At 34.6% G+C, this 26,918-nt stretch overlaps 1 protein-coding gene across 3 annotated transcripts in view; it reads right to left on the reverse strand.

The window, feature by feature from the left end:
- Positions 1 to 26,918, reverse strand: part of Ythdf3 (YTH N(6)-methyladenosine RNA binding protein 3) — a 31,384-nt gene extending 4,466 nt beyond the window's left edge. Inside the window, exons 1-4 of one of the 3 annotated variants that reach the window (XM_005392168.1) lie at positions 26,709 to 26,795; positions 23,428 to 23,574; positions 20,848 to 20,933; positions 9,796 to 11,394 (exon numbers count right to left, since the gene is read on the reverse strand). In XM_005392168.1, coding sequence (XP_005392225.1) covers positions 9,796 to 11,376 — 1,581 coding nt within the window. In that variant the 5' untranslated portion in view covers positions 11,377 to 11,394; positions 20,848 to 20,933; positions 23,428 to 23,574; positions 26,709 to 26,795. Of the gene's footprint in view, positions 1 to 9,795; positions 11,395 to 20,847; positions 20,934 to 23,427; positions 23,575 to 25,354; positions 25,421 to 26,708 lie in introns of those variants that run through there. The other 2 variants (XM_005392169.2, XM_013518190.1) reach the window with 2 other exon arrangements.

Below are 26,918 nucleotides of genomic sequence, written 5' to 3' on the forward strand. Positions count from 1 at the left end.
GAAGGAAAATGTTTGCATGAGAAATTATGAAGCACCCTAATTTTGATACATGATATAAATACAAACAAAACAAACAGGCAAGAGCCCACTGCTCATTTATTCTTATAAAATGACTCATATTAGAAAAACTAAGTTCACTTATTGCAAAAAGAACCGTACAAACTATAAAGGTGGGGGTGGGGGAGCCCTACCTAAGCATAAGTTTATCAGATAAAGAGGTTTAATGTGGGAGGGACTATACAATCAGTTATAATGAGGATCATGTGTTATTTAAATGGAAAGTGGAGCTATTTCAGTTTGAACTTTAACGAATTATGCATTTTTATAAAATCAGGATGATTTATAGACAATATATAAGACATATTTTCATGTATGTAGATAAAGGTATAAAATATGCAATAAATTTCAACTCAATGAACAGGAAAAGGAGGAAGTAAAAACTCCAAAATAACAAAAAGAAAAAAGAAAATCCCACTAATCTAAGGGGGAAGGACATCAAAAATTAAAAACGAGCATTTGTATGATTTACACGTTTCCAACATATCACAATAAGTGGAGGCTCCTCCACGAAAACAACAAAAAAATCAACTCTTTTTCTTTTTTTCATCTAGTCACGTGCCGGCTGTGGTGGTGCACACCTGTAATCCCAGCACTCAAGAGACAGGGGCTGGGGATTTAGCTCAGCGGCAAAGTGCCTGCCTGGCAAGCAGAGGTCGTGAGTTCAGTTCCCGGTACCGGAGAAAAACCAAAAAACCAAAAGAAAAAAAAAAAGAGACTGAGGCAAGAGGACTGTTGCGAGTTCGAGACCAGCCTCAGCTACAAAGTGAGCCAGCCTGAACTGCATAGCGAGACCCTGTCTCAAAAAAAAGCCCCCAAAATAAAATAAATAAATAAATAAAATCCAGTCATGTATGATCTAAAAGGAATAAACCTAAGACACAAAGATACAGAAAAGTTAAAGTAATGGAGACATACAATAACACTAATCAAATGAATACTCATTAATATCAGACAAAATGGTCCTAAAGGCAAAAAAAAAAAAAACCTCAGTGATACAAATGGTCCTATATATTGAATAAGTTTTTTAAAAAATAGCATTAAACTAAAAGTCAGTATTTTCTGACTAGAAATTGTCAGAAATTATAAGCTAAAATATTCATAATAGGAGAATTTCTCATGTTTCTCTTAGTAAATGATAAAGCCAGTAAAAAGCTCAATGTAAATGAAGACAGAAAACTGAGTTAGAATACACATTCTACCAGGTACACAAATACACCACAGAGAGTGACTAGATGCTAGAGCAGAAAGCAATTAACAAATGCCAAAGAATCAGTTTCATACAGACCCCATTTTCTGACATCAACTGCAGAATAAAAATACACCAAAAAAACTTTCTTCATGTTTCAAAATCCTAAGAAACACGTCTAAGAGTCTCTAAAAAGATCAAAATGGCTATGAAAAAACTTTACATCAGTCAATAACAAAAACACTAAGTAGGCCCTCCAAAAATACAGAAATTAGAAACACTTAGGAATTAAAAAAAAAAAAAAAACAACAAAGCAATGAGCTCTTCACCCAACTCAATACAATGCATTAAGAAATGACTAACAAGAGGAAGGCATGGTAGCATAAACCTGTTCCCACCACTCTGAAAGGATGAAGCAGGAACACTGAAAGTTTGAGCTGAGCTAAGTTAAGGGTAACTTAGGGAGACTTTGTCTCAAAATTCAATTAAATAAAGTTTAAAGAGGGCTGCAGGTGCAGTTCAGTGTGAAGCCCCTGGGTTCAATTCCCAGTTCCACCAAAGAAGGAAAAAAATAAAGACTATCAGTAGCTAGGTGTTTGAGGAAAGCTGAGATATCAATTTCAGTCTGATTACATAGAGCTTGCCTCAAAACAAGAGGAAGGGAGGGAAAAAGAAAGGAGAAAGGAAGGAGAAAAACAGGGAAGGAGAAAAGAAAAGTGAGATTCCTAAACATAAAAGGAATTATCACAGGATTAGAAAATAATGAAACAGAAAAAAAAAAAAGAATGAAACAGAACAAACTTAAAAACTAGTGTGTATAATAGGGAGGGGTAACAGAAAAATCTCTCTTTAAGACAGAAAACAGAAACAAAATCATGAGAATAAAAATACTAATAATACCAATAAATATAAAAGGTGAAGACAAAATTGATAACCCTAAAAGAAGCACCGCTACTGAGAAATACCTGCATTCAGGATATACTCTGAAAGCAGAGCCAGGGAGACATACTGATGGCTCAGACATGGGGTAAGAAACAATCAAGTATGAGTCTAACAGGTTTTTTGTTTGTTTAAACAACTAAAACAAAACTAGTACCATTTCCCCTAAAAGGTGGAGAAAGTCTGGGGTAGTCAAACCGGAGTTACATTAAATTTAAGATATTTATGAGACAATAAATGAAGATGCCAAGTAGACAACTGGAGAAGATGTCAAGGAGGCAACTGGATAGATAAGTCTAGAAGTCGTAAGAACGGTCCAGGATGGGAATACTAATTTGAAAGTCACCAATGCATGCTGAGTGTCACTCTGTTTCATTTGTGAAGAAGAATATTAAATTCAAGAACTAGTTTTCCTAGGAAGAGACTGAAAACAGACAAAACTATGAGAACTTAATGGATAGATCCAAAACAAAATGAATATTCTTAAGGAACATAAAGGTTCCTGAGAAACTATCTTGAAGATACCAACAGGTAAAATAACAACCACTGATACTGTCCTACCACTTCGTCTGTAATTCGGTAAATCCCCCTATTAGTATGTTATCCTTCTTTTGTGCTTTTAAATAAATTTTTAAAAAAAGAACATAAAGGAACAAACAGGACAGAGTACGGTAACGTTAAGTCTGTAATTTGAGCACTTGAGAGGCTGAGGATTCCAAATTCAATCCCAGCACAGGCTACATATGACCTATCTCAAAAACAAAACAAAAAATTCACTAATTCCTACAACTTCCCCCCTCCAAAAGAGGTGGACCTTGATTTTCAATAGTGACTTGTTCTCTGTAATATAGTATACAAAGGCGAAAACAGGACATTTATAGTACAGAAAACTTCTAACATCAACTGCAGAATAAAAATACACCAAAAAAACTTTCTTAAAAAAATCAAAGTTTATGTCATGAGCAATAAATTACACGTAACAAAAGACACAATTTCTGTGGCATGCATTCCCAAAATTCTTTAGGTCTATTCGTAAGAAAGCACCCAACAAACTAAAATTGAGGGAGTTCTTAAAAAATAACTGAGCAGTAGTTTTCAAAGATGTAATGAGAAATAAAAGACAAAAGAACTTGATCAAATCCAGGGCTTTGCACTAGACAAGCACCCTATCATGGAGGTACACTTCAGCCCCAGAGAGAAAAACTTCCATAGACTGAAGTAGCTAAGGAGTCAGCTGGCACTATTAAATGCTGGTGGCCAGACCGGATCTCAAAACAGAAATGGACATTATGGCAAAACAGTAACTCTGAAAAAAGTCTGTAATGTAGTTAACAATCTTACACAAATGTTAATTTCTTATGTTTAGATAATTTACTATGGTTATGTACATATTACTATAAAGGCAAACTAAGGAATTATAGACATTCTATCATCTTTGCAACATTTCTCTAAGTCTAAAACTTCAAATACTAAAATCACTAAAAAATATAACCTGCATACTCTCAAATATGAATATGCCAAAAATATGAAAAAATACTAATAATCTATAGCAGTGATGGCAAATCTTTTAGAGCTTTCAATGATAGCAAACAAGTGGTTCCTGGATATGTAGCACAGTTTCCCTACCACTGTTCTACAGGATAATATTTTAGGGGTCCCATTTCACTTTATTATTTGAAAAGTTTTAAATTCTACATTAAAATTAAAATCAGTGACTATATCAGACCATATTTTTCATTTAAAAAAAAAAAAAGGAAAAAATACTAGAGTGTAGGTTCCAAGACAGTTTATGGATGAACCATGACTGAGGCTTAAACATCTAGTAGGTTCAATTCTTCCAGACAATTAATGACTTAAAAGGAGTAAAATCTGCATAGGTGGCTGACAGAACTGGGAAAAAAAACATGCCGAAGAGTAAAACGGGGGTAATAGATGGATAGAAACCCAAGCTGCTCAAAAGCCTCAGCATGTGTCCAGAACCTTTAAAGTGCTATAATACAAAGATAAGTTTGTGGCATGTTCTGTCCTCCAGCTCCTTTTGCATTAAGAAACCAAAAGACAAAGAATATAAAGGAAAGAGAGCAATTGTGCACTGTGAAACAAGTTCAAAACCACACAATCATGAGAAGAAAGAACAATAATCTTTGGCAATAAAGAGGTTCTGTTTTTGGAAATCAACTTCACATCTCCAAAACTTCCCTTCAATTTTAATAAGCCTCTACCACTCTTGATCGTCCCTGCATTATTATACTCTTCTCTGCATTATTATAATACAGAATTACTTTTAAAAGTTCCAGTGCCCTTCATTTACAAATTAAAGTAAAATTTCAGGCTTGAGGAAAAAATAGATGCAGACCATTACTACATAAATTAAGCTTTAGTGTCAAAGATCAAATAAACGAAAAACTTGTGCTATAAGGAAAAAAATAATAATTTCAAATAGAGAATAATGGTGGAGAACATGTTAGTATAGGTGGCTCAATAAGACTAAGAATATGGTTAATTGAACTAAATTCCTATTTGAGCTAAGATGTAGTTCAATAAAATTGCATCACCCATCACAATTAACTTGGTCATGTATGTCTCATTTTGTTTTGATAGATTTTACTTCATCTTTAAGACAGCAATAACTCCTGGTACCGGAGAAAAAACAAAAAAAACAAACAAACAAAAAAAAAGACAGCAATAACAAATATTACAAAGAAAAAACAAAGATCAAAAAGAACATGAAGAATTTCAATTTGACATGACTATTACACAGAAAATTCTAAGGATGTTCTACCAGAACTATGATACTAAAATAACTTGAACTATCACTGTATACAAGGACATACGAAAAATTATTTTTATAAGTTAACTCTATATGTATACACCAGTAGCAAACAATTAGAAAATACCTGAAGCTGGGTAGGGTGGTACACACTTGTAATCACAGGACAATCAAAAGTCTGAGGCCAGCCTAGGCAATTTAGCAGCCCTCCGGCCTTAAAATTTTAAAAAAGGGACTGAGAATGCCCCTTAGCGCAAGTATTTGCCTAGTATGCAGGAGGTCCTGGCTTCAACCACCAGTACTACAAAAAATAAGAAAGGAGGGAAGGAAAGGGAAGAAGGAGAGAGAAGGGAAGGGGAAAACTGAATACAAAAGCATCAGAAAATGTAAACACTTAGGAATAGATTTAACAAAAAACATTGACAATTACAAAATTTTTCTGACACGACATACATGTCTATGTACCCAAGTAGACTGTGTTCTATGAAGTAAAGGTATCTTTCCTGGCTACTGGAAATTATTAATATTTATCTATGAAATTAATGAGGGAACAAACAAAAAAAACATGCAGGATCCAACTGCATACTGACACAGGTTTACTTGAACACAAAGATGTAATGCCAGTAGAATTCTATAAATTAATAAGGAAGCAAAACAGTGGGAACTCAGGCTCTTGAAACCATGCCATTCATATCAATTTTCATAAGCAGAATTTTGTGTTTACAATTTGCTAGCTGCATTAACAAAATGAGAAAATAGTAAGATAACAGTTTTACTAACATTCACAAAACTTCACATGTAATTCGTAAGTCAGTAACACTTCAACACACCTCAGAAGACAGAATAACTTCTGCTTAAAAATTTTTCAATGATGCAGAACTACAGTACTAGACTTTAGCTACCTTAAAACAGGACTTTCCTTAACAAGCCATTTGTTAGCATTTAATCCCTAACATCCTGTTCAAAAAATGCCATACCCCTAAATTGAGACGCATCTTTACAGGTATAATTCCATAACCCATTCTCCTCCAACATGAAATAAGATTTTACATTTGTCTATACAGAGTCGCAGAGGACAGAATTCTGATTATCATCTAACTCTCCTTTCACAGGTGACGTGTCTTTTGCTTAGAAAACTTTTTAAATTTCTCTCTTTATCTTAGTTTTTCTTTTCTATTTTAAACTCTCCTGCTGATCACTTAGTGAGCCTATTCCATCTAAAAGTATGTACCTTTTAGGGTTAGGATTAGGGTCAAACTGTCACAGGAGCTTGTTGTTTAGTTTCCTTCTATTTTTTGGTTTAGTTGTGTGGTAATGAAGACTGAACTCACATCTTGCAAATGCTAGGCAAACACTCTCCCACTAAGCTACACTTCCAGCTCTTCTTACTTTTTATTTTATTTTGAGACAGAGTCTCACGAAGTTGCCCAGACTTGCCTTAAATTTGCAGCCCTCCTGCCTTAGGTTCCTGGGTAGCTGGGATTACAGGATGGCCACCATAATCTTTGGTCAGTTTTTTCAAAGATGTCTTTCAAAACTGCCTTTAAAGCATTTTTTTTTTTTTTTTGGTACCGGGAATCAAACTCAGGACCTTGGGCTTGCCAGGCAGGCGCTTGTACCGCTGAGCTACATCCCCGGCTAAAGCATCTTTTATCAAGTTTCTAACCTAGTAAAATTTATCAGTCTCCTCTTAACAATTAGTGTGGTTTATATCACATTTAAGAAACTGATTTCAAAATACCGTTAACTTGTTCTTTTTGGTTGAGTTAAGGAGGACCCAAGATAGGAGGTACATTCTTCATCACTGAGATGCCAAGAATACTTGAAAACATCTATATTGGGAAGAGCAAGAGCAAACACAAACACATCAGAGAAAATCTACAAATGAAAATGTACAAATATGACTGGATAAAGGCTACAGAAACAGGAAGAAAACTTGGCAAAGACGACTGATACAGTACTCTGTATGCTAACCAGTTTAAAAGCACAGAAAGCTGGCTCCTGACACAGTGGGCTCAAACACAAACGGAAGTCGAATACCTAGCAGTATTCCTTTTAACACTCAAGAGGGTGATGAATCTTTAAACTGGTAAAGTCAATGTACAGTTTGGCTCTCCTATTTCCACACTTACAATGGGAAGGGAATATGCAATCAGACTCTGTAAATAAATTTAAAAAAAAAAAAAAAGAGAAAAGAAACCAACAGTACCTATTCCGGGCCAAATATATAAATGGATAATGCTCCTTCCTCATCAGTAACAAACAGGAAAAAAATCCCAGAGGAGTCTTAAGGGATAATTTTTAATACTAACATAACTGCAAAAGACAAAACCACGCAAGTCAAACATCAGTGGCCACTAGGGGTCCAACATGAGGGTAAAGGATATAAATATAAAACAAACAAAACAAGGTAGTAGAGAGATGATGGAATTGTACTGTATCCTAACTGTAATGATAGTTACACCAATCTATACCTGTTAAACCAAAAGCTGTAAACTCCAGAGATCATTTTACTAAATTTTTTTTTTTTTTTTTTTAATGCCAAGATTTCACTATATAATTCAGACTGACCTTGAACTTACCAGGTAGCCTAGGCTGGGCTCTAACTCCTGGCAATCCTCCTGCCTCAGCCACCCAAGTGATGGGATTACAGGAATGTATCACCATGCCTGGCTCCTGAATGATTTTTTTTTTTTAAATTAAGGCTATGCAAACAAATGCTTACAGAAGGTTTGTTTACATTCCCCCAAAACTGGAAACAATCCAAACATCCTCTAAACCATCAATGGATAAACACTGTGCAACACTAGCACAATGAAAAAAAAATTAACACAATGAAACACTACTTAGTAATTAAGAAAAAAAAAAAACAAAAACAGACAATCGGTAAATACAACATAGATGAACCACAAAGTATTTGCTGAAAGAGGCCAGTTTTAAGATTATATTTATCCATAATACAAAATCTGTAAGGCAAAGCCTATAGCATTTGGAATGAAAAAACTATGATCCAAGAATTCTACATCCAACAAATCTGCTGCTCATATATTATGGCCAAAAAGAAGACATGTTTTGAATATGTAAGGACTTAAAACTTGTGCAGTATTACCAAATCACTTCCTAAAAATAAAGTTCCGTTGTCCCTCCAGTGGTGGAAGAAAGAAAAGCTAAGAAATAATCTCCTCCTGGATAATCTCATCTCACTTCACGGAAGCAAACTGTTTAAGAACAAAAAAACCTGTAAGTCTGACTCCTACATCTCCCTGCCTAAATCAAAGGGTTTCAGGTGCAAGTGCCTGTATTTCTCAAAAGTACATCAAAATAAGCACATTCCAAGATGAAATCTTCACCAGCACCCCACCTTTCAGATTCCAAATCATTTCTCCTGATTCACTGTTTTCTCTTCCAGTACTGGAATTGAACCTAGGGATTACACCCACCCTTTTTACATTTTATATTATGAAGCACCACCTTGTCAAATTGCCCATGCTGGCCTCTTAAATTGTGATCCTCCTGCCTTAGCTTCCTGAGAAACTGAGATTACAAGCAGGTGTCACCATGCCCAGCAGAAGCCACTATTGTGTAACGGCAGTTAAAATATGACCATTTTCTCAACTGCAAGCTCAAAACCTCAATAAATCCTTCTATCTCCCTCACTTCCACACTTGAGAAAATTAAATTACATTCAGCAATCCACTTAAAAGGTTCCACGGAGTCTTAAATAGTTTGCTTCAATCCATAGCAAAATTACTAAAAATTCAGCACAGCAATCACTGGCACCAGTCACCTGGGTGCTTGCTAAAACATACCCTACCAGGTCCTTTATCTGAGGAGGGTAATAAGAATCTCTATTTTCAAGAAATACTCCAATAAATACGAGTTCTAGGTCATTATTCAAACATTATGCACTCCTGAGTAATGTCAGAGGCGCTCTCTGCTGCATACAACCAAGGAAGGCCCAAGTATATTTAAGCTCACAGAAAAAAAAAATCACTAGCGTTTTTGAGACTGTTAAATTTCTGCTTTACCATCCCATATTTCTTACTTCCCATATAACTTCTCATGTTCCCTACTGTAAGAGCTTTTAACTTTGTTCCTACTTTGTTTCATAATAAACATATTGTCTATGGGAAAATGTGCTAGCTATTTCCTCCATTCTCTTTCCACCTAAACTTAGGACCCGATTTTAAGTCGCAGATCAGATCAGAAAACATTTCAAGCCTACCGATTATCAAATTCTGGCAAATACAACTCAAACATGAATGAATAACGGTGTGTGTAATTTTAAGAAAGTCTTCCTGCAGTTCCAAAGGTAAGTAACAAAATGTGAGTTCAAATACTACAAAAATCTTACTTCTAAAGCCCATTTCCTCCCACATTTACCTTCCTAATTCACATCTTTGCTGTACTTCATTCCAAGTGCTTCAACTGTATTTTAGTTTTACGTAAAAAGAAAAAAAAATACCTTCTCATAAATGTAAAATGAGTAACAGTCAAACATTTAAGGACTATTTGTTTCAAGCTCCAAACTCATTTTCTCATAAAATACAGGCCTTCAATTAGTGATTATAGAGCTGAGAGTGAAGTGAGTGTAACTTAGTGGCTAGCTGCTTGGCTGACATGCACAAGGCCCTGGATTTCACAGCCAGAAAAAAGAAATGGTTCAGACTGGATACACAGACCTCTTGGCAAGGATTTTTGTAGAGTGCTATTTCTTAAGCTAAGTGGTCCATTCCCTTCAGAACAAAGTTCTTAAATTCAGAATGTAACATAAAAAAGGATGTCCACCAATGCACTCCACCCTCCAAGAGCCTACAAACAAAAATTACTGTAGTCTTACCCTACGCATGGCTTCCTCCTCTTCTTGACGCTTTTCATAATGTGCAAAGTCATCAAAGATTGAGGTGGTATGCTTGAAAGTTGCAATTATTTTAAGCACTTGCTTAGCTTTTTCTAGGGGTACCTCTTGAGTGTCCCTTGAATTGGTTACTGGTTTGTTGTCATTATTTTCTAAGCGAATGTGCCGTAATTGGTTATTGGGAACATCTTTGACAAAGATCCATTTAACTTCAAATTTGCCCTTCCACTTATCCTGAGACCAGACACCAGCATATGCATTATAGTCCACAACAGATTTCATTTCAGCCACTCCACAAAAATGTCCACTGCCATTCACACTGAATAGTAAATACAGTGGGCCTTTCCCATTCAAGGAACGGTAAGCTGCATCCAAACGCTTATTACCATGCTCAGTACTACACCAGATAGAGTACTTAATGGAACGATGTATGTCATCTTCGGAGTAGCTTTTAATTATAAACACACGCCCATTCTTCAGGTTCCAATCAAAGTCTTTGGGATTGTAGTTGTTTATGGCCTTTAACTTCTCTAGCACTGGATGCACTTCTATACTAGAAGGTGAAGCACTAACAGGAACAACACCTAAACCAAAATTTTCGCCGACAGCTCCATTGTTCTGGTTGAAGCCCGCCCCCCTGTTCCGAGGAGCTACCCAGCGATTCTGCAGCTGCTGCTGTTGAGGCTGCACTTGGTGAGGCTGGGCCTGTGGCTGAGGTCCTTGTTGCTGCTGTGGTTGTGGTGGCTGAGGCTGCTGTTGAGGCAGTTGGCTTTGCACCAATGGTGGTGGTTGTATTAATGGCTGAGGCTGCTGGATTATAGTTTGAGGAGGCAGAACTGGTTGGGTTGGTGGAGCCTTTACCACTGACCCCTTTTCATCCCAAGTTCCAATATTCATGTTGTGTTTTATAGGAGGTGGTGGCACAGCAGAACCCCCAATTCCCACATTGCCCTTGGGTTTAAGTTTCGGTTGAGGTTTGGCAGGCTTTCTGGCAATGGCAGCCCAGGAGGTTGGTTTAGGTGCTGCGCTACTTACTGGGGGCACATTATTGGTTGCAATGCTAGTCATACCACTGCTGCTCAAGGCTGTACCTACAGTTTTTGTCACTGCAGCTGTCAGGTCGCCACCAATTTTCAGTCCAGTCATGCCTTGCTCAATACTGCTAATGCCAGGCACCTTACTCAAAGTATCATTGCCAAATCCAGCCTGTCCATCAGTAATAGCTCTCCCAAGAGAACTAGGTGGATAGCCATAACTGCTACTATAAGCAGAACTTTGTGTTGATTGTCCCTGAGATCCACTTGTCCCCCATGTAGAGAAATCAGCATTACCAGGAAAAAAGTTAAATCCATGTTGACCAAGAAATGGAGGGGTATTCCCTAACGCCCCAGGTTGACTAAAAACACCATCTGGTATATAATGATGTTCTCCATTACTCATCTGTCCATAGGTTGTCAGATATGGCATAGGCTGGTCTCCAGCCGTGGACCATGCTGCTTCCCCAAGAGAATACGGAAATCCAATGGATGGAGCATAGTAACTAGGCATATATGGATCTGACATTGGTGGATAGCTGTTATTCTGCAAAACAGAAGATCAGAGTCAGTAGAGAAATATCCTGTTAACAGGAGGAGAATAATAAAGATATCTGAAAGATTAAAATCAATTTTAAATAAATGAAATGTACCTGTTCTAGATAAACAAAATTAAAATTTCAAATCCAATCTTCTTAGCAAAAAATTTGTAGCCAAGTTTTTATGTTTTAAAATTTTTTATTATAAAAATCACAGGGCTTTTTAGGAGGAAAAGGTAGGAACGTAATGGTAGCAACAAAATGGTAGCAAGCTCTTCTATCACGTCAAAATACAACAATTACCACGAAAAGTGGATTCACAAACTTTACAGGCTCAAAATTGTCATTTACAGCTAGATTTATTTTAAGCAATTAATGTTTTAAAATTATAAGCAAGGATTAGATAAACTTGGAAACTATGTCAAATAGAACAATTAGTCTTTATGGTAGAATTCTTAGAATTCAGTTGAAATATTATATTGTGTCCTTTCATTAAGAAAAAATAAAATGGAGAACTACTCATTCTAAGAAGAAAAACATTCAAGATTACACATACAACATGATCCAAGTTTATCAGTTTGCCCTGCCATGTTCATTTTCAAAGAAAAATGAAACAAAATCCTTACTTGGTTTCTTAACAGCCCTTTTTCTTTTTGTTTGCCCCTATTTTCCAAATTTTACACAATAAGCTATTTCTTGATGGCAATTTTTAAATTTAGAGATAGAAAAAATACCATAATTTTATTCCACACTTACTGCCATTAAATCTACCTTTATCTTGAACATTAATCATGCATTTAACAATTTGCTAGAAAATCAAGACACCAAGTTCTTCTAATGAAGATAACATTCAAATTTGTTACATCAATGAAGAAATAAAATACTTTGCAGGATTTCCTTTGAAAATGTTGAAAAATGTTTTAAAAAATGGATAAAGGTTTTTAAAAATGGTCTGATAGAATTATGCTAGGCAAAAAACTTAAGAAAACTGTTATTATGTCACAGGATCAATACCATTAAGGCTAATTATTCATTTAATTTACATAGACATTCTAAGTGCCCTGGAATAAAGTATTTAACACAAATTTTTTTCTTTTCTTTCTTATTTATTTATTTGCTGTTACATTCTTAGGACTATTTTATAGGTATTTTTTACCTAACAAAATGTATCAGCGGATGGGAGTGCTGGCTCAAAGACAGAGCATTGCTATGCACGGGGAAGGCCCAGGATTCAATAAGAGGCACCACCAAAACAAATCCCTCTCATGGAGACTCCTGTATATTACTTATTCTGTGAAATCTTTTCTGACTTCTCGGTTACTTGCTCCCTGCTCTTTCTACTAAAGCATTTTCTTCTGCTGTCTTCTTACTTCAGTTACCTGTCAACCTGTGGAGTAAATGCCTTCCCCATTACACTTGTGAAGTGCTCCAAGTTGGAAACCATGTTCTAAATCTTTGTTCATAGTGACTGGCATACTATCTAGCATAGTGGGCATTCATTCAGTCTGATAGGGTAAGAAAATGAATCACTGATGAAAAATTCACTTTTCTAAATAGACGACACATTTTCTTATGACATCTTTATAAGTAGATGCATATAAATTAAACTTTCTGAAAAATATAACAGCAGAATATATATACAAACATTAAAACTATATTGAACATCACTTAATTTTTGTTAATTTGGAAGTGAGCAGTTTCTGAAGTATGTTTTTCCGATGGAAAAGCTGCTCATTTTTCTTTGTGAAAAAGTGTTTATTACTGGTAAATAATACCTTGACCACTTTCCTGAACTTTTTTTGTTTGTTTGTTTCCTGAACTTTTAAAATATAATCCGATTGTTTTTAGTAAGACTTTGGATAATTGTGAGGTAGAAATGGTTAAAGTAAAACAGCTTATTGTAACAAAAGCTCAGTTTAACTTATAATTGTGGTGTATGAAAATAGCCTTGGGTAAGAATAGCAGTGATGACTTTGTTCAGATTTTTTCTGAGTAGAATAATTGATTTATATCATAAGAATAAAGAAGAATGATTCTGAAATTCTACTGAAGTACTTTTAATCTTTTTTTAAAAACAAAATGTGTTCATACTTGGGAAAAACACTTCAAGACTTGACCTGTTTGTAGCACTCTGCAATTAGCTGAGTCGTTTCTCAAAAATCTTCACTGGCTGGGAGTATGGCTCAATGTTAAATCACGTGCTTAACAGTACACTAAATGCCTTGAGCTCAATCCCAAGGAGAGGATCAACTTCCCAGTTGAGTAAATCAGGAAATATTTTCTACATATTATCAAAGAAATTAAATGACCTGTGGACTAACACAAGAATTGGCGAAGGGATAATATAGTGCTGCACACCAGTAATCCCAGCACTCTTGGGCAACATAGTGATTTAGCAAGACCCTGTCTCAAAATAAAAAAATGAAGGACCCAAGGATGTAGCTGAGTTTAAAGACCCTTGGTTCAGACCCCAGTACTGCGATACAGGGAAAAAAGTAAGGAAGTAAAGAATTGACCTCATATCCTTGAACCTACAACGTCCTAGGTTTGAAATTATACCACGTTATATAGTACATTTTAAAAAGAAGCAAGTTAAATTGTATTAACATGCAAGTATCATTTGTTGAATATATATGTCCTAGACACTGTACTACATCATTTCCCTTTTTTTTAAAGTTTATTACAAAACATTTCAAATATAAGTAATGAAAGACTTAAAGCACATCTATACCTATCTAGATTCTGCCATTAACATCATGCTTTATCACATACCTTTCTCTAGACATATTTTGTTGTTAAGCATTTAAAATAAATTGTAGATTTAATACACTTCCCCCCTAAATAGCTCACCATGCATATTAGTAGTGTTAAATATTTACCTACATGTTTTTTCCCTTTTGAAGTAAAATTTAATGAATAAAATGCACAAAATGTGTTCAGCTGGTGGCTTTATAGATAGATGCATGTGTGTAACCCAAGTCAACTTCCACATTCAGGTAGGACTCATTTTTAAGTTTTCTTCAGTTTAATTTTGTACTGACTTCTACGCTGTAATGCCATTTTTATTGTAAACTGAAAGTTAATTACTGCATAAATTCATGGTGTTCAAAACAATATTAAAATTTATGGATGTAATGTGGAATAACTACATGAAGCCACTTAACCTTTTTATCATCTCAGATATTTGATAGCTTTTGTGGTGAGAATGTATGAAATAATGCTATTAGCAATTTTTGAAATATGCCTAACTGTATCAACTAACTTCACCACACAAAACCCACTGTATTCTTCCTGAGGCTTTTATATCCTTTGACTATCATCTCTTCCACACTTGACTTCTGTAGCCACTGTTCTACTCTGCTGCTTAATTTGTCTGAGAATCCACATTTAAGTGAGAATTCCAGTATTTGTGTGTTCCCCACTTATTTCACTTGGCCAGTGAAATGGATAATGTCCAGTTTTATCCATGTTATCAAAATTCTTTTCAATTCTGAATAGTATTTATGTCTATGTACATTTTTAATGTACTTATCTGTTGTTGGACACTTACATATATCTCCTGCCCTTGGCTATTGTCAATGCTGCTGCAGTGACGAGAGTGCAGACGTCTCTTTAATCTGACATCTACTGGGTAAATGCCTAGAACTGATACTGCTGATGTTGGGATGAGAACCTAGCTAACTCATGGTTTCACTTGAACTTTATTCCAGATTGTATTTCTACTTTTATGATGTTAAGTAAAGGGTTTATTGATCAATGGGCACAAGTATGTTTCATTATTTATTTGCAGTATTACTTTTTTTTTTTAATATAGGACTCATTATGTTTCCCAGGCTGATGGCAAATTCCAGGCTCAAGGGGTCATCCCACGTCACCACTGAGCCTCCTGGGAGCTGGGATGATAGGCATGTACCACTGCCCTGCTTACTGTTTTTATAATTATGTATTACTATTATTTTTCTCCTCCTAACACTTTGAGTATTGGGAAAATGTGAAGCATTTCACATAACTCTACGAAGGCAAATCTTTTTAATGTACATAGTAGGATTTTGCTACTAGTGGACAATTTCCAAATTATTAACAGACTAGTTTAAATGGACTGGACATAAATTTATTACACCTATCATTTGGAGGTAAAATGTGGAAGCTTCAAGTTGTTTTCTATCAGAAAGGTGTTAAAATTTTGTGCCTCTTCACTAAGTTAGATTTTCCTAAATTAACATGGCAATTTAAGATGTTGTATGTTCCACAAAATTTAGTGTTCATTTATAATTAATACAAAAATTATAAATGAAGTACTAACGCTGTTCTTTTTTCTTACTGCAGCTTTGGTGAATTGAACTCTGGTTTTGCGCATGCTAGGCAACTAGTCTTACCCCTGAGTTCTATTCCTATTCCCTGAACCCAGTAGAAAAAGGCTTGACTTTTGAATGACTGCTTTTGAGAATTGCTTACTTTTATAAAGCTGTTTTTTAAAAAAATTCTCTTGCAGTTAAAACTACTAAAAGAATTGGGAATGGTTAACATGACAATTTATACAAGGACTGGAAGTGGTAGTAAGACTGAACACTTTTGTTGAGGTTTTTGTCACAGTCACTACTCAGTCAGTGTTAGGCACTGTAAATACTTTTATTTTTAGAGATATTTTAGTGATCAGATTACAGATGTGTGTGTGTATGTGTATCATTGTTTTTCTAAGGTTTAGTGGTTAATTTTTTCAAGTTTTTTTTCTTTAAAAGCCACTGCTGGTATATCTGAACTCTTCTCAGGCTTTTCTTTGTAGGTATACTTATATATTTCAATACAGCAGTCAGTATTTGTGCAATGATGCTACTATTCTGGTTGCTTCAGAAATGCTATTCATAATAATGAGCACGCTTTGGATATATTTTCAGTTAATAAGCAATGTTCAAGTAAACTAGTAAACTGGAGCACATGAATTTAATGTTTTGCATACAGTAAAATATGCATAATATGTGGTGTTTCTGAAAAGTCATATTGTGATTTATTTTTCTTTAAACAATAGTAAGTGACAGGTATAGGGTTTTGTTTTGTTTTGTTTTTTTTGAGGGGAAGAATGCCGGAGATTGAATCCAGGGCTTTCACACCATGCTGTATTTCAAATTTTTTTTTTATTTGGTGACAGCGTTTTCCTTAGTTGCCCAGACTGGCCTCAAACTTGACAACTTCCTATCTTAGCCTCTGAAGTAGCAATTCCAATTTTTGCTGGCAGTTCCCAGTTAAACCTTTACAGAGCTGTTGATTTAAATGTTACCTCTATTTAGTTCTGAAGTTAATTTTACTTATGACAGAGAATAATTTAAAAGACATCAGTTTAAAACTAACAGTTGTGGGCCAGGGAATATAGCTCAGGGGCACAAGAGCCTTCCTTGAAAGCACAAGGTCCTGAGTTTGATTCCCGGTGCAAAAAAAATAAACAAAAAACTAACAGTTGCATAGTATATCAAACTTAATAATATAATACGATCTGCGGGATGTACCTCAGTTGGTAGAGTAGTCATGGACTCAATCTCTAGCACAAAAATAAATAGAAAATGGGAGAGAAAAAAACAAAATAAAACACTATTTGTAATAGTAAGCATTTTTGAAAATGATTAAAAATGAGTTCCAAGTAGTATGATTCTTGCTTCTCTTACCCTGTCAGATAACCTAATTCATCCATTAAGTAAGTACTTAATGAATGCCCACTATGCTAGATAGTATGCCAGTCACTATGAACAAAGATTTAGAACATGGTCTCCAACCTGGAGCACTTCACAAGTGTAACAGGGACAACATTTACTCCACAAAGTGACAGGTAACTGAAGTGTATAGAAAGCAAAAGAAAATGATTTTGTACGAAGAGCAGGGAGCAAGTAACCGAGAAGTGAAAAAAGATTTCATAGAGTAAGTAATATACAGGAGTCTCCATGAAGAGCAGACAAGTTTTGTATGTATATATAAAATATAAATTTAAATGAAAAGATTAGGATGATAGAAGAAATACTTAGAAAGTATTTATATTTTCAGAAAATTTTAGGTCCCATTTTCCTAGACGTTAGAGAAAGGTGACAAAACATGGAGTAAGGAAAAAACTGGAGTCATTTTAAGGGTCTTCAAGAAACAAATGCACCCACTATACTAAAACTGGCAGATTCTTATTAATACTAACAGTGACAAATCAGATGGGAATATTACAACTAATGAATGAAAGTATGAAATTACCAGTGAAGAAATCATTCCAATAGGTAAGGAATAAGGAAAATCTAAGGACAGTGATGGGAAAACAAAACAAAACAAAAATATTATTTTATTTTCTTAATTCTCTATACTTCCCTGACAAGTATAGCTAGGATTACTTACCCAAACTTCAGTTTCCCAATTTATCTCCAAAGTTATATTTAAAAATTATATGCTATCTTTAATAACTGAAACGAACTTCCCAAATTAATCACCAAAATATTCTGAAGAATTACAAAAAACTAATTTTAAGACCTGAGGACCAATATTTACTTTTAAAATTACAGCATGGGATGTGCACTATAGGGGAGGGAATATAGTTCAATAGTAGAGCACCTGCTTAGCATGTGACTGTGAGGCCCTGGGTTTGATGCCCAGCACTGGGAAGAAAAAAAGGGAGGGGAGGGAGGGAAGGTAAAAAGAAAAGAAACTGAACAGCAAAAAAGTACAGAAAATATGCTGCCACAGGAGTGATAGCAACAGTTTAACATAGGTTTGATATGAATGAGAATCTCAGTCTATAAAAATGACTCAAATCACCATGTAAAAACATTAAACAGCTTTCTCACCAAGATTCCTTTTAATATTATAATATTAAATTAGATATAAACACTCATTTTGTTGTTTTCACATTACTGGGAATTGAACCTGAACACTCTAGCATGCACCCCACCAAGGAGTTATTGCTACAGATCAAGAGTTTTAACTTTAAAAGCAACAGGTGTATGTAATCTAAAAAAAATTTTATTAAGCAATTGCTTCAGTTAGGTATTTAAGGAACTTATTACATATTCACATAATTTTAGAGCCAGCCAATAATCACTTGAAATATTTTAGTAGTTAACTCATTTTCACTAATTTGCTGTAACTCCTTAAAAAATTAAACTTTAAGTAATTGTAAATAACTTAAGTTCTCATGTAACATACCTGGAAGAGTTCAGATATTTGATTTTTCTCTACAACAGACCTAGTTTTTAAAATTCTATATAGCATAGCTCTTTAAAAGATAAATACATGTATCATTAGAACTTTTAGTACTGTGATAAGACTACTGCTTAAAACTATTCAGTGTCAGCTAACAGTATAGTTTTATTGCAATAAAACATTCAAATTTTCCTTCAAACCAGATATAACTACACTGATTTAAATGAGTTAACATAAAAAATTTTAAATCCTTCCATTTGTACAGCATATCAAAACAAATCTTTTATAAATTATTTCCTCCCTCATAGCAGCAATGGTGCAAATGAAAAATTCATCTTGTTTTACTAAGGTAAGTGCTTTTACACTCATTAAAAATTAATGATTTTCTGGGGGCTAGGTCTGTAGCCCTGGTTTAAATCCAATACCAAAAAAAAATTTAAACTAGTAATGATTTTCTAACACTTTAAAAAATATCTCTTGGAAATGGAAACTTATGCAGAATTCCACTATGTAAAAAAATATAACAGCACAGCTCTGGTTGCTATACCACAAACCCTCTCCTGGACTTCCCTAGCAGCCTCTGAAGCACCTCTTTAGATGTACAAAAACCTTCCTAAACCCTTATCACAAACAATGAAGAAATGTAAAGTAGTGGTTACCAAGTAAAACAAGTAAGAGAACTCTTTCTGATAGCAATTCTCAAACTATCTTTTATAGTTCACTAAAATTCCTTAAAAACAGTGTGTGAATTTAAGTCTGGGAAATTTTATACCAGAGCATCATCTTAGAAATTCATTTTGTATTATATGAAATCGATTAGCTAAAGGAAGTCCTATTGTTTAGCCAAATAAAATTCCTAAATCTGTTGTGTCTCAAAATTTTTTTTAGGGGAACATTTACTATACTTCATAACAGAATTTCTCAAAAAAGTTGGGAATTACTGCCATAAGAAATGTTAATGGAGATTAATTTATGAGCCTAAATATGAGAAAAGTGTACTTGAAACTTGCATTAAATCTCACAATAAATCTTCTACTTTCAAGTGATGTATTTTTTTCATAGTGCTTAGGTTGAAAAGTAAATTCGCTATTGAAGTGAAAAAAAGATTAGATAATGTGAAATCAATTTTTTCATTCTTTCAGAGTAGCCAACCTTTTAGAGTCTATCATCAGTTTTTATTCTTTCTCATTTATTTATTTATTCCCCTCCAATGTATTCTAGGAATGTTGCTCATGAAACAGGACAGGGTGGTTAAAAAGAAATGATCAAGAGGCAGATTAGACAGAACAAAACCACCACTCTCCAAAAATGTGAAAGTAATTCTACATTCCACAAACTGGGGAATTTTTTTTCTTATTCAAACTGTCTTTATAACTGTAAAATTGTGTGGTAATACTTGCTTGGTTCCTTGAACTGGCAAAGTTTTAAAAGCTCTATGCTAAAATCTGCAAGTCCATTTTTTCCATGTATTTTTTCTTAAGCAAACTACAAAACCATTCCAGAATGCTCTCATGAAACTGGTTAAAATTGAAAATTTTCTCTTAAAGTACTTCCAGCAGTGACATACTTTCAGGCAGAAATGATATACAGATACCTTAACACTATTATTTTACTGCTCTTCAACATTTAAATTATCCCCATACACAAATCCTCAAAAACCATTAGGGACTGAGGTCTGAGCTCAGTGGTGGTGTGTGCTAGGCATGTGTAAGCCCCTGAACCAAAAAACAAACCACCACAAAAAGGAACAACCAATTACTGCTTAGTAACTGGGCTAATGAATCTCCATGTTCACAGTCTAGAAACAAGTGTTTATAAAATTCTTAATTCTATTCTATAACAAGTTACACTAAAATTTTTAATAATTCTCAATAAAATTCAAATTAGAATGCACTATAAAAAATAAAATACTACCTTTAACCAGAAATTTGACACAAATAAAATCCCTTCTCCACATAAAAATTCCTAGCTAATGAAGCCTTCTTTTGCTTTACTTACAAAACTATGGTAGCGATAGTATAAGATTAAATTATTTCAACACTCAAAACAACCTAGCCACAATATATAAAAATAATGCTCATCTTCAAATATTTTTCATTTCATAATCTAGTTTCAGCTACCTATAATGTCTAAAGGAGAACTCACCTGTGCCATAACCTACAACTGTCATCCATTACATACTAGTACGTTAGATGAATTAATTCATGTTTCACTCAATTGTAATATTTAACAGAAAAATGAGTTCACACTGAAAAAAAGTTCCACTTCCTAAAATTTCAAACTGGCAGAAAACTTACCTGATTTGTCTGGCTACTTAAGTATGGCTCAAAATCATCATCATTTACAGCATCTTTTTGATGAATCGAACCGTTTTGTACTGAAACTAAAAAAAATATTTTTGTTGTAAGTAAAGAAACTCAAAGCATAACATTTTCAGTATTTTTCAAAACTCAGAAAAATACTAAATTCTTTTTTCTTTTTAGAACTCTTTCAGTTAACCTTAAAATATTTATGTGCCACAAAAAAACCTCAGAAATCTAGTGACATATAAACCCAATGTTACATAAACACAACCCAATTATCCACCTCCACAACAAAAACTTAAATATTCTAATTTCAACACTGTAGTGAGTAAAGTAACATAAAAATGTTGGAAAAGTTTCCCTATATACGAAACTTGAATCGAAAATAACTGTTTCAAGTACCGTTGTAGACAACTGAGAGATTTCCAAATATTTTCTACCTTTACAAAATGTATGAATCTGACAAAAGAAATAAATGAGGCAACTATATTTAATTTAAAGTTCCAATAAGTATTTTCAAGGTCTCTAAAGGAAGTGGTTAAAATCTACGTACTTGAAACAATATCAGTGAATAAACATAATTATGAAACACCTAAAGGGCATCACTATAAATTAAAAAATATGAAGACTGGATGGTGGGTATAGCTCAGTAGTAGAACCTGTGTTAAAAAGTGCTCTGAGGTCCTGGGTTCAATCCCCATTACCAAACAAATAAATATGAAGATTTTCACATGAATGTAAAACTATAATTAAGACACCAAAGATAACCATGATTACTCTTGAAATACATGAGAAGACAAGCCAGGATATATTAGAATGCCACATTTGTTCAGAGACCATTTCTATAAATGCTCTATAGTTATTCTCTGAACACTATCTAAGAAATGCCTTTGAGCAAAGAATGCAAAACAAAGTCCTGAATTTGGATTCAAAGTCCTCTACCAAGTGAATAAATGATCTCAAGTAATGGCTTAATCTAACCCTTTGACAACTACTCTTCCAGGGAGGTTATTCATAGTACCAACTTCATGCCATCTGAGTATTAAATGACAGTGTTCAATAATCTTGGCTATTATTACTCTAAATGTTACAAGACCCAAATATCAATAAAAATGACAGCACCATGAAAACATAAATCTTACTAAGCTAAAACTTCATGTGGTAGTACTATGTAAATAATGTATACTACTAAAATATGTGTGATGAAAAAAGCTGCAAGTTTCTAAGTGAGAACCATCTTTTAGAATAAAAATTCAGTATCCAAAGATTTACTACTCAAAACTGCAATGGCAAAAAGTACTACATTAGTTGGGGTGATGGGTTTAAGTTGTCCTTTCTTCTATTATGGAGCATTTTCATTATTTCTAGGTTTGCCAGAAGTTCACATCACCTAAAGAATAACAGTGTGTTAACACTGTCTTGGAAGCAAAAAATTGTGAAATCCCTTAGTTTTCTCCCATCCAATAAGCAGCAGTGATCAAAAATGATGCTCTTCTGTGAAGCCTGCAAAGTGGCTTTCTTATGATACATTACCACTCAGAGATCAAAACAGCAACCAAAAGAACAACTTGATCCTGACTTCACTGAAGTAGTTTAACTGTATCTGATCAAAGACTGGCTCAGAGTTGGAGTTGAGAATGTGCCCCACCAAGAAAAGGGTGCCTTAGGTTATATCATCTCATGTCATTTTAAAGGCTAGGTTTAATGGTTTCAGTCCAAGAATTTCTGGCTTTACCTACTTTTATCAAAGGCAGTAATGCATGGTCTTTTACTTCTTAAAAAAAATTAGAAACTTCAGTATTGGGCAATCACACTAGCACATGTGAGCCAACAGTTAAAACAGCTATTAGGGGCTGGGTCCTGGGTTCAATCCTTAGCATTGCAGGAAAAAAAAAAGATAAAACAGCCAATTATTTTGAAATTATACCTAGTTCTTATATAGATTAGATCCTCAGGTATCTATTTCACACTGCTACTGCAGTCAAAAAGTACCTACTTAAAATTTATCTAAGCCAGGCGTGGTGGCCCATGCCTGTAATCCCAGCACTCGGGAGGCTGAGGCAGGAGGATCGCTGTGAGTTCGAGACCAGCCTGGGCTACAAGTGAGCTCAAGACCAGCTTTAACTACATAGCGAGACTGTCTCACAAAGACAAAAAAAAAAAATTTATCTAAATGTTATTACGCTATTATTCTTCATTCTTTGTTCTTTTCTAACAGGCTGAGACCAAGAACAATTTAATACGTGTATACGTAAGTAAATACAATGTTAGTTATTTTAAATGATGTATGCATATCTTAAGTCTTTAAACAAAGAATAAGTCAACCTAGGAAAAAATGTTCATTAAAAAATATTTCACATTCTGTGACCAGCAACTTGTGTTAAGACTCCAAACTAATCCTTGAGTTTCAGATTCTTTAAAAACTTCAACTGTCTTCTAAAGACTTTAGTTTTTAAACTTATTTCATGATAATGTAAAGTCTTGGAGAGTGAACGCCATTAAATACTAATGAAATCCACGTCAGTTCCATAGTCTGTTACAGTTCTTCAGGGGAAAAAAGAACAGATGACTTACATGATTCTCCTCCTGCTTCCTCTGCTCTATGAAGCAGAGTCAAATCAATGATAGAACATGGGCCTTAGAAGCCAGGTGATTCTTTGCTCTGGTCCTGACTACATCAAGTTAGGAAAGTCAACAGATGTGTGCATCATGTTTTCCCACCTACAAAAACAGCGACAATACCATATACCCTCTATCTCCTTAAAGGAATGTTGTGAAGATTAATAATAAAATGAAGGCTAAAGTAATGATAGTGAAATGCTTTAAATCATTTCTGGGGAGGACACGGAAAGAATACAACATAACACTGCCAAAATATAAGGCATTTTCCATTACTTTCCTGCAATGTACAAACTTAACCAAATTCTATGTAATTTTTTCAAACTGCAGTTGTATAAAACAATGTTGGAAGGAGAAGAAAAAAAGAAATCCTCTTCCATGTATTTGCTTATTCATAAACTGAAGAGGCAGGAGAAAGGAGGGCGCAAGGTCTAAAATGGCATCTGACCCTTCCACCAGTAGTACTGCCAAGTGAAGGCACAGCACATTTTTATTCTAGCAGTCAAAAGTTCTACCTGTTAATAAAAATTATAAAATCAACATTAAAATGTACAGACCAACAAGTAAATAATTATCCTCAAATTTTAATTAACCTTTTTGGCACTACCCCTGCCATGCACACTGAAGTTCTGACATTCCACATAAGGACAATCTATTAATTTAAAAAGAGTTCAAAGTTATAAACAAGTAAACCCTGTTTATGGGAATTATTATACTTCACAGCATTTTTTGCCTTAACAAAGACACTGGTAGCTCCTTTTAGCTCCTTTAGTCCTTACAGATACGCATAAAAACACTTAGGAGAAAATAAAAGGCATTAAAGCCAGGCACTGTATTAGGCTAACAACATCAACTAAAGACAATTCGGAAAGGAAATACAGCATCTTGGAAATTTTATTAGATCAACTGGAAAGAATTATGCTTTCAGAACTTTAAGTGATACCAACTTCTCAGGGGCATATATTTTTCATAAGCTTGATACATTCTGAATTAAAAATTAGTACTCATATTCTTAGAATACTAAAGCTGTAGTTCAAAAGAAATACATATACTTTCTGCTGGACAAAGTAAAAAGAACTACAATGAAACAATTTCGCTAGTCTGGATCTAAAGTCAGCTAAGGTGGAAAAAGTTTCTCTCAGCTATACACAGTGTAAGTTCACTGGTGGTGCTGACTTGGCTGTATTACTTTCCCTGCAGAGGCATAAAACACGAGTAATATACATGTGTATCTGTGTACTTGCAGAAACTTAACTGATTACCAATACTTCTAGGCTGGTGTTCTTTTTACTCCCCCTCCTGCAGACTTCATAAGAAGTCTTCCTTCACAAAGTGAAAAGAAATCCAGCAAATATAATGGCAACTATAAACTACAGTAATTACACTAATTCCCATAGTAATAGAATTTTGTTTTACAGGGAGAAATTGTGACAAAAAGTGCAGTGTGTTCAAGTTCACTTGTCAAGTCAGTAGCTATTAAGAACTCCAAGAAACCCCAGCCTATCATCCTATCCTTAAGTGAAATTATGAACTGAACAAAGGAAAAGAAAAATTTCTAGAAAAAGAATTACCCACATAGTCTGGATGTGTGTTTAAAACACACAATCAGAAATGATACTGATGGTCTAAATTTTTTTAAATAACCAGAAAACATTTACAGTCAGTATACAGTTTTTAATTTGTGTCACAATATCAGTAGTCAATATGCGATGTAAAACTTATCTACAATACAGAAGATTCCAACAGGCCACACCTAATTAAAATGATCTTATTATATATCAGACTTATAGCAATATTACTACTATCTTACATCGGTTCTAGGTTATCTATGAAGTTTGTTTTATTAAGCAAATTAAGTACTTCATGGAACTTGTGTACTTACCTTAAAGCAGGTAACACAAAACACTTAGCATTTCAAATAGCCTTGCAAAGTGCCACCTCCCCACAGATCTAGGATAAAATAATTTATGCTAGGCAATAATGACCACAGACGTATATATCCAAGTCTATAAACCTCATGGCGGGCAGACTAACAAAAAGAGAAATTCATGGATCATTTCTTTAAAACTTACAAATTTTTAAAAGTTCATTTAAAATAAACTATCCAATTCTGAGGTCTATGCTTATAACTCAAGAACGTAATTCTAAAAACAAAATTGAAATTCTAAAAACTAAATTTTCTAAATGTTTATATACTGAAGGAAAACATCCTTAAATAGTACATTTGTCATCTAGCACAGTAACACACATCCAATATGTATACATTCTTACATAAGGTGTAATACAACATGAAGATTAATCTATGTACACAGAACCAATTCCTTTCAAATTAACCAAATTTGCAACGGGAAATAAAAACCCACAGAAAAACTGAGAGCACCAATAAAAACATTAAGCTTTTCTAAGAGGCTGCTTATACGTCTTATTTTCTAAGTAAGAATTTCCTAATGAAACAAAAATACAGGATATATTTAGTGTAATTTCAAGCCCTATTATAAACGTTATAAATATATAATTTGCTGTAATGTTAACTGGCACTACCCCAAGAAAACTATTATTGTTCTATAGTAATGTCACATGATTAATGTCATGTTTCGGTCAGCTGACTGCATTGATCCGTATCAAACACAAAACACTTGTTTTTTGAGTGCTTCAGGCTCTATGGTAGTGTATTACACAGGTCTAGAAGAAACCTCACAATTTACTTCTCAGCCCTTTGTAAAATACCCGATTGAATCACACTGCAATCGGAACTATGTAACAAGATTACATTCCTGTTCATTTGAGGTCTCTAGCTGTTGTCTTGTTGCAACTGACTTCCACACAATCAGTGATTAAGCCTGATTTTCATTAATACGACACGGAATACTATGTGAATTACATGCCTCAATGCACTCCAGATATGTCAAACAAAATGTCCACTTTAAGAAAATACTTTTTTCCCACGTGTAGAAATCTTGTGGCAGAAGTTACATAACAAATAAACTGCAAACTAAAGAAATGCCACTGCATTCACAATAGTGTCTGTTTAACTGAAGTATAATTAAGAAAGCTTGCTTGCACCTCCTACAGAAATGGTCGCAAGGCAAGGAATAACCCAAGTTTTGGCTGCCTTAGCTATTACGAATTTCTTTTAATTCTACACTCTAAAAAACCGAAAACAGGAAAACCCTCCAACAGTTTAAAAATAGCATCGGGGCAACACTGAGAATTCGGGGAAAAAAATCCAAACTCACCTTTATTTCCTTGCCCTTTAGGTCTCTGTGTAACAGGAGGAAAGGTGCGGTAAGGAGGAGAGAAAGGAGAGAGAAGGGAAAGCGTGTTAATCGGAAACAACCGCAAGGCCAAGTTATTCCACACAATCCGCGGGGGCGAAGCCCCGGCCCCCGGCCGACTTCCCGAGCGCCCTCCGCCTCGGCGCCGTCTCCCGCGGCGGCCTCGCCCCA

The sequence above is a fragment of the Chinchilla lanigera genome, unplaced genomic scaffold (assembly GCF_000276665.1).
Source record: "Chinchilla lanigera isolate Chin_1 unplaced genomic scaffold, ChiLan1.0 scaffold00043, whole genome shotgun sequence".
Classification (NCBI taxonomy): domain Eukaryota; kingdom Metazoa; phylum Chordata; class Mammalia; order Rodentia; family Chinchillidae; genus Chinchilla; species Chinchilla lanigera.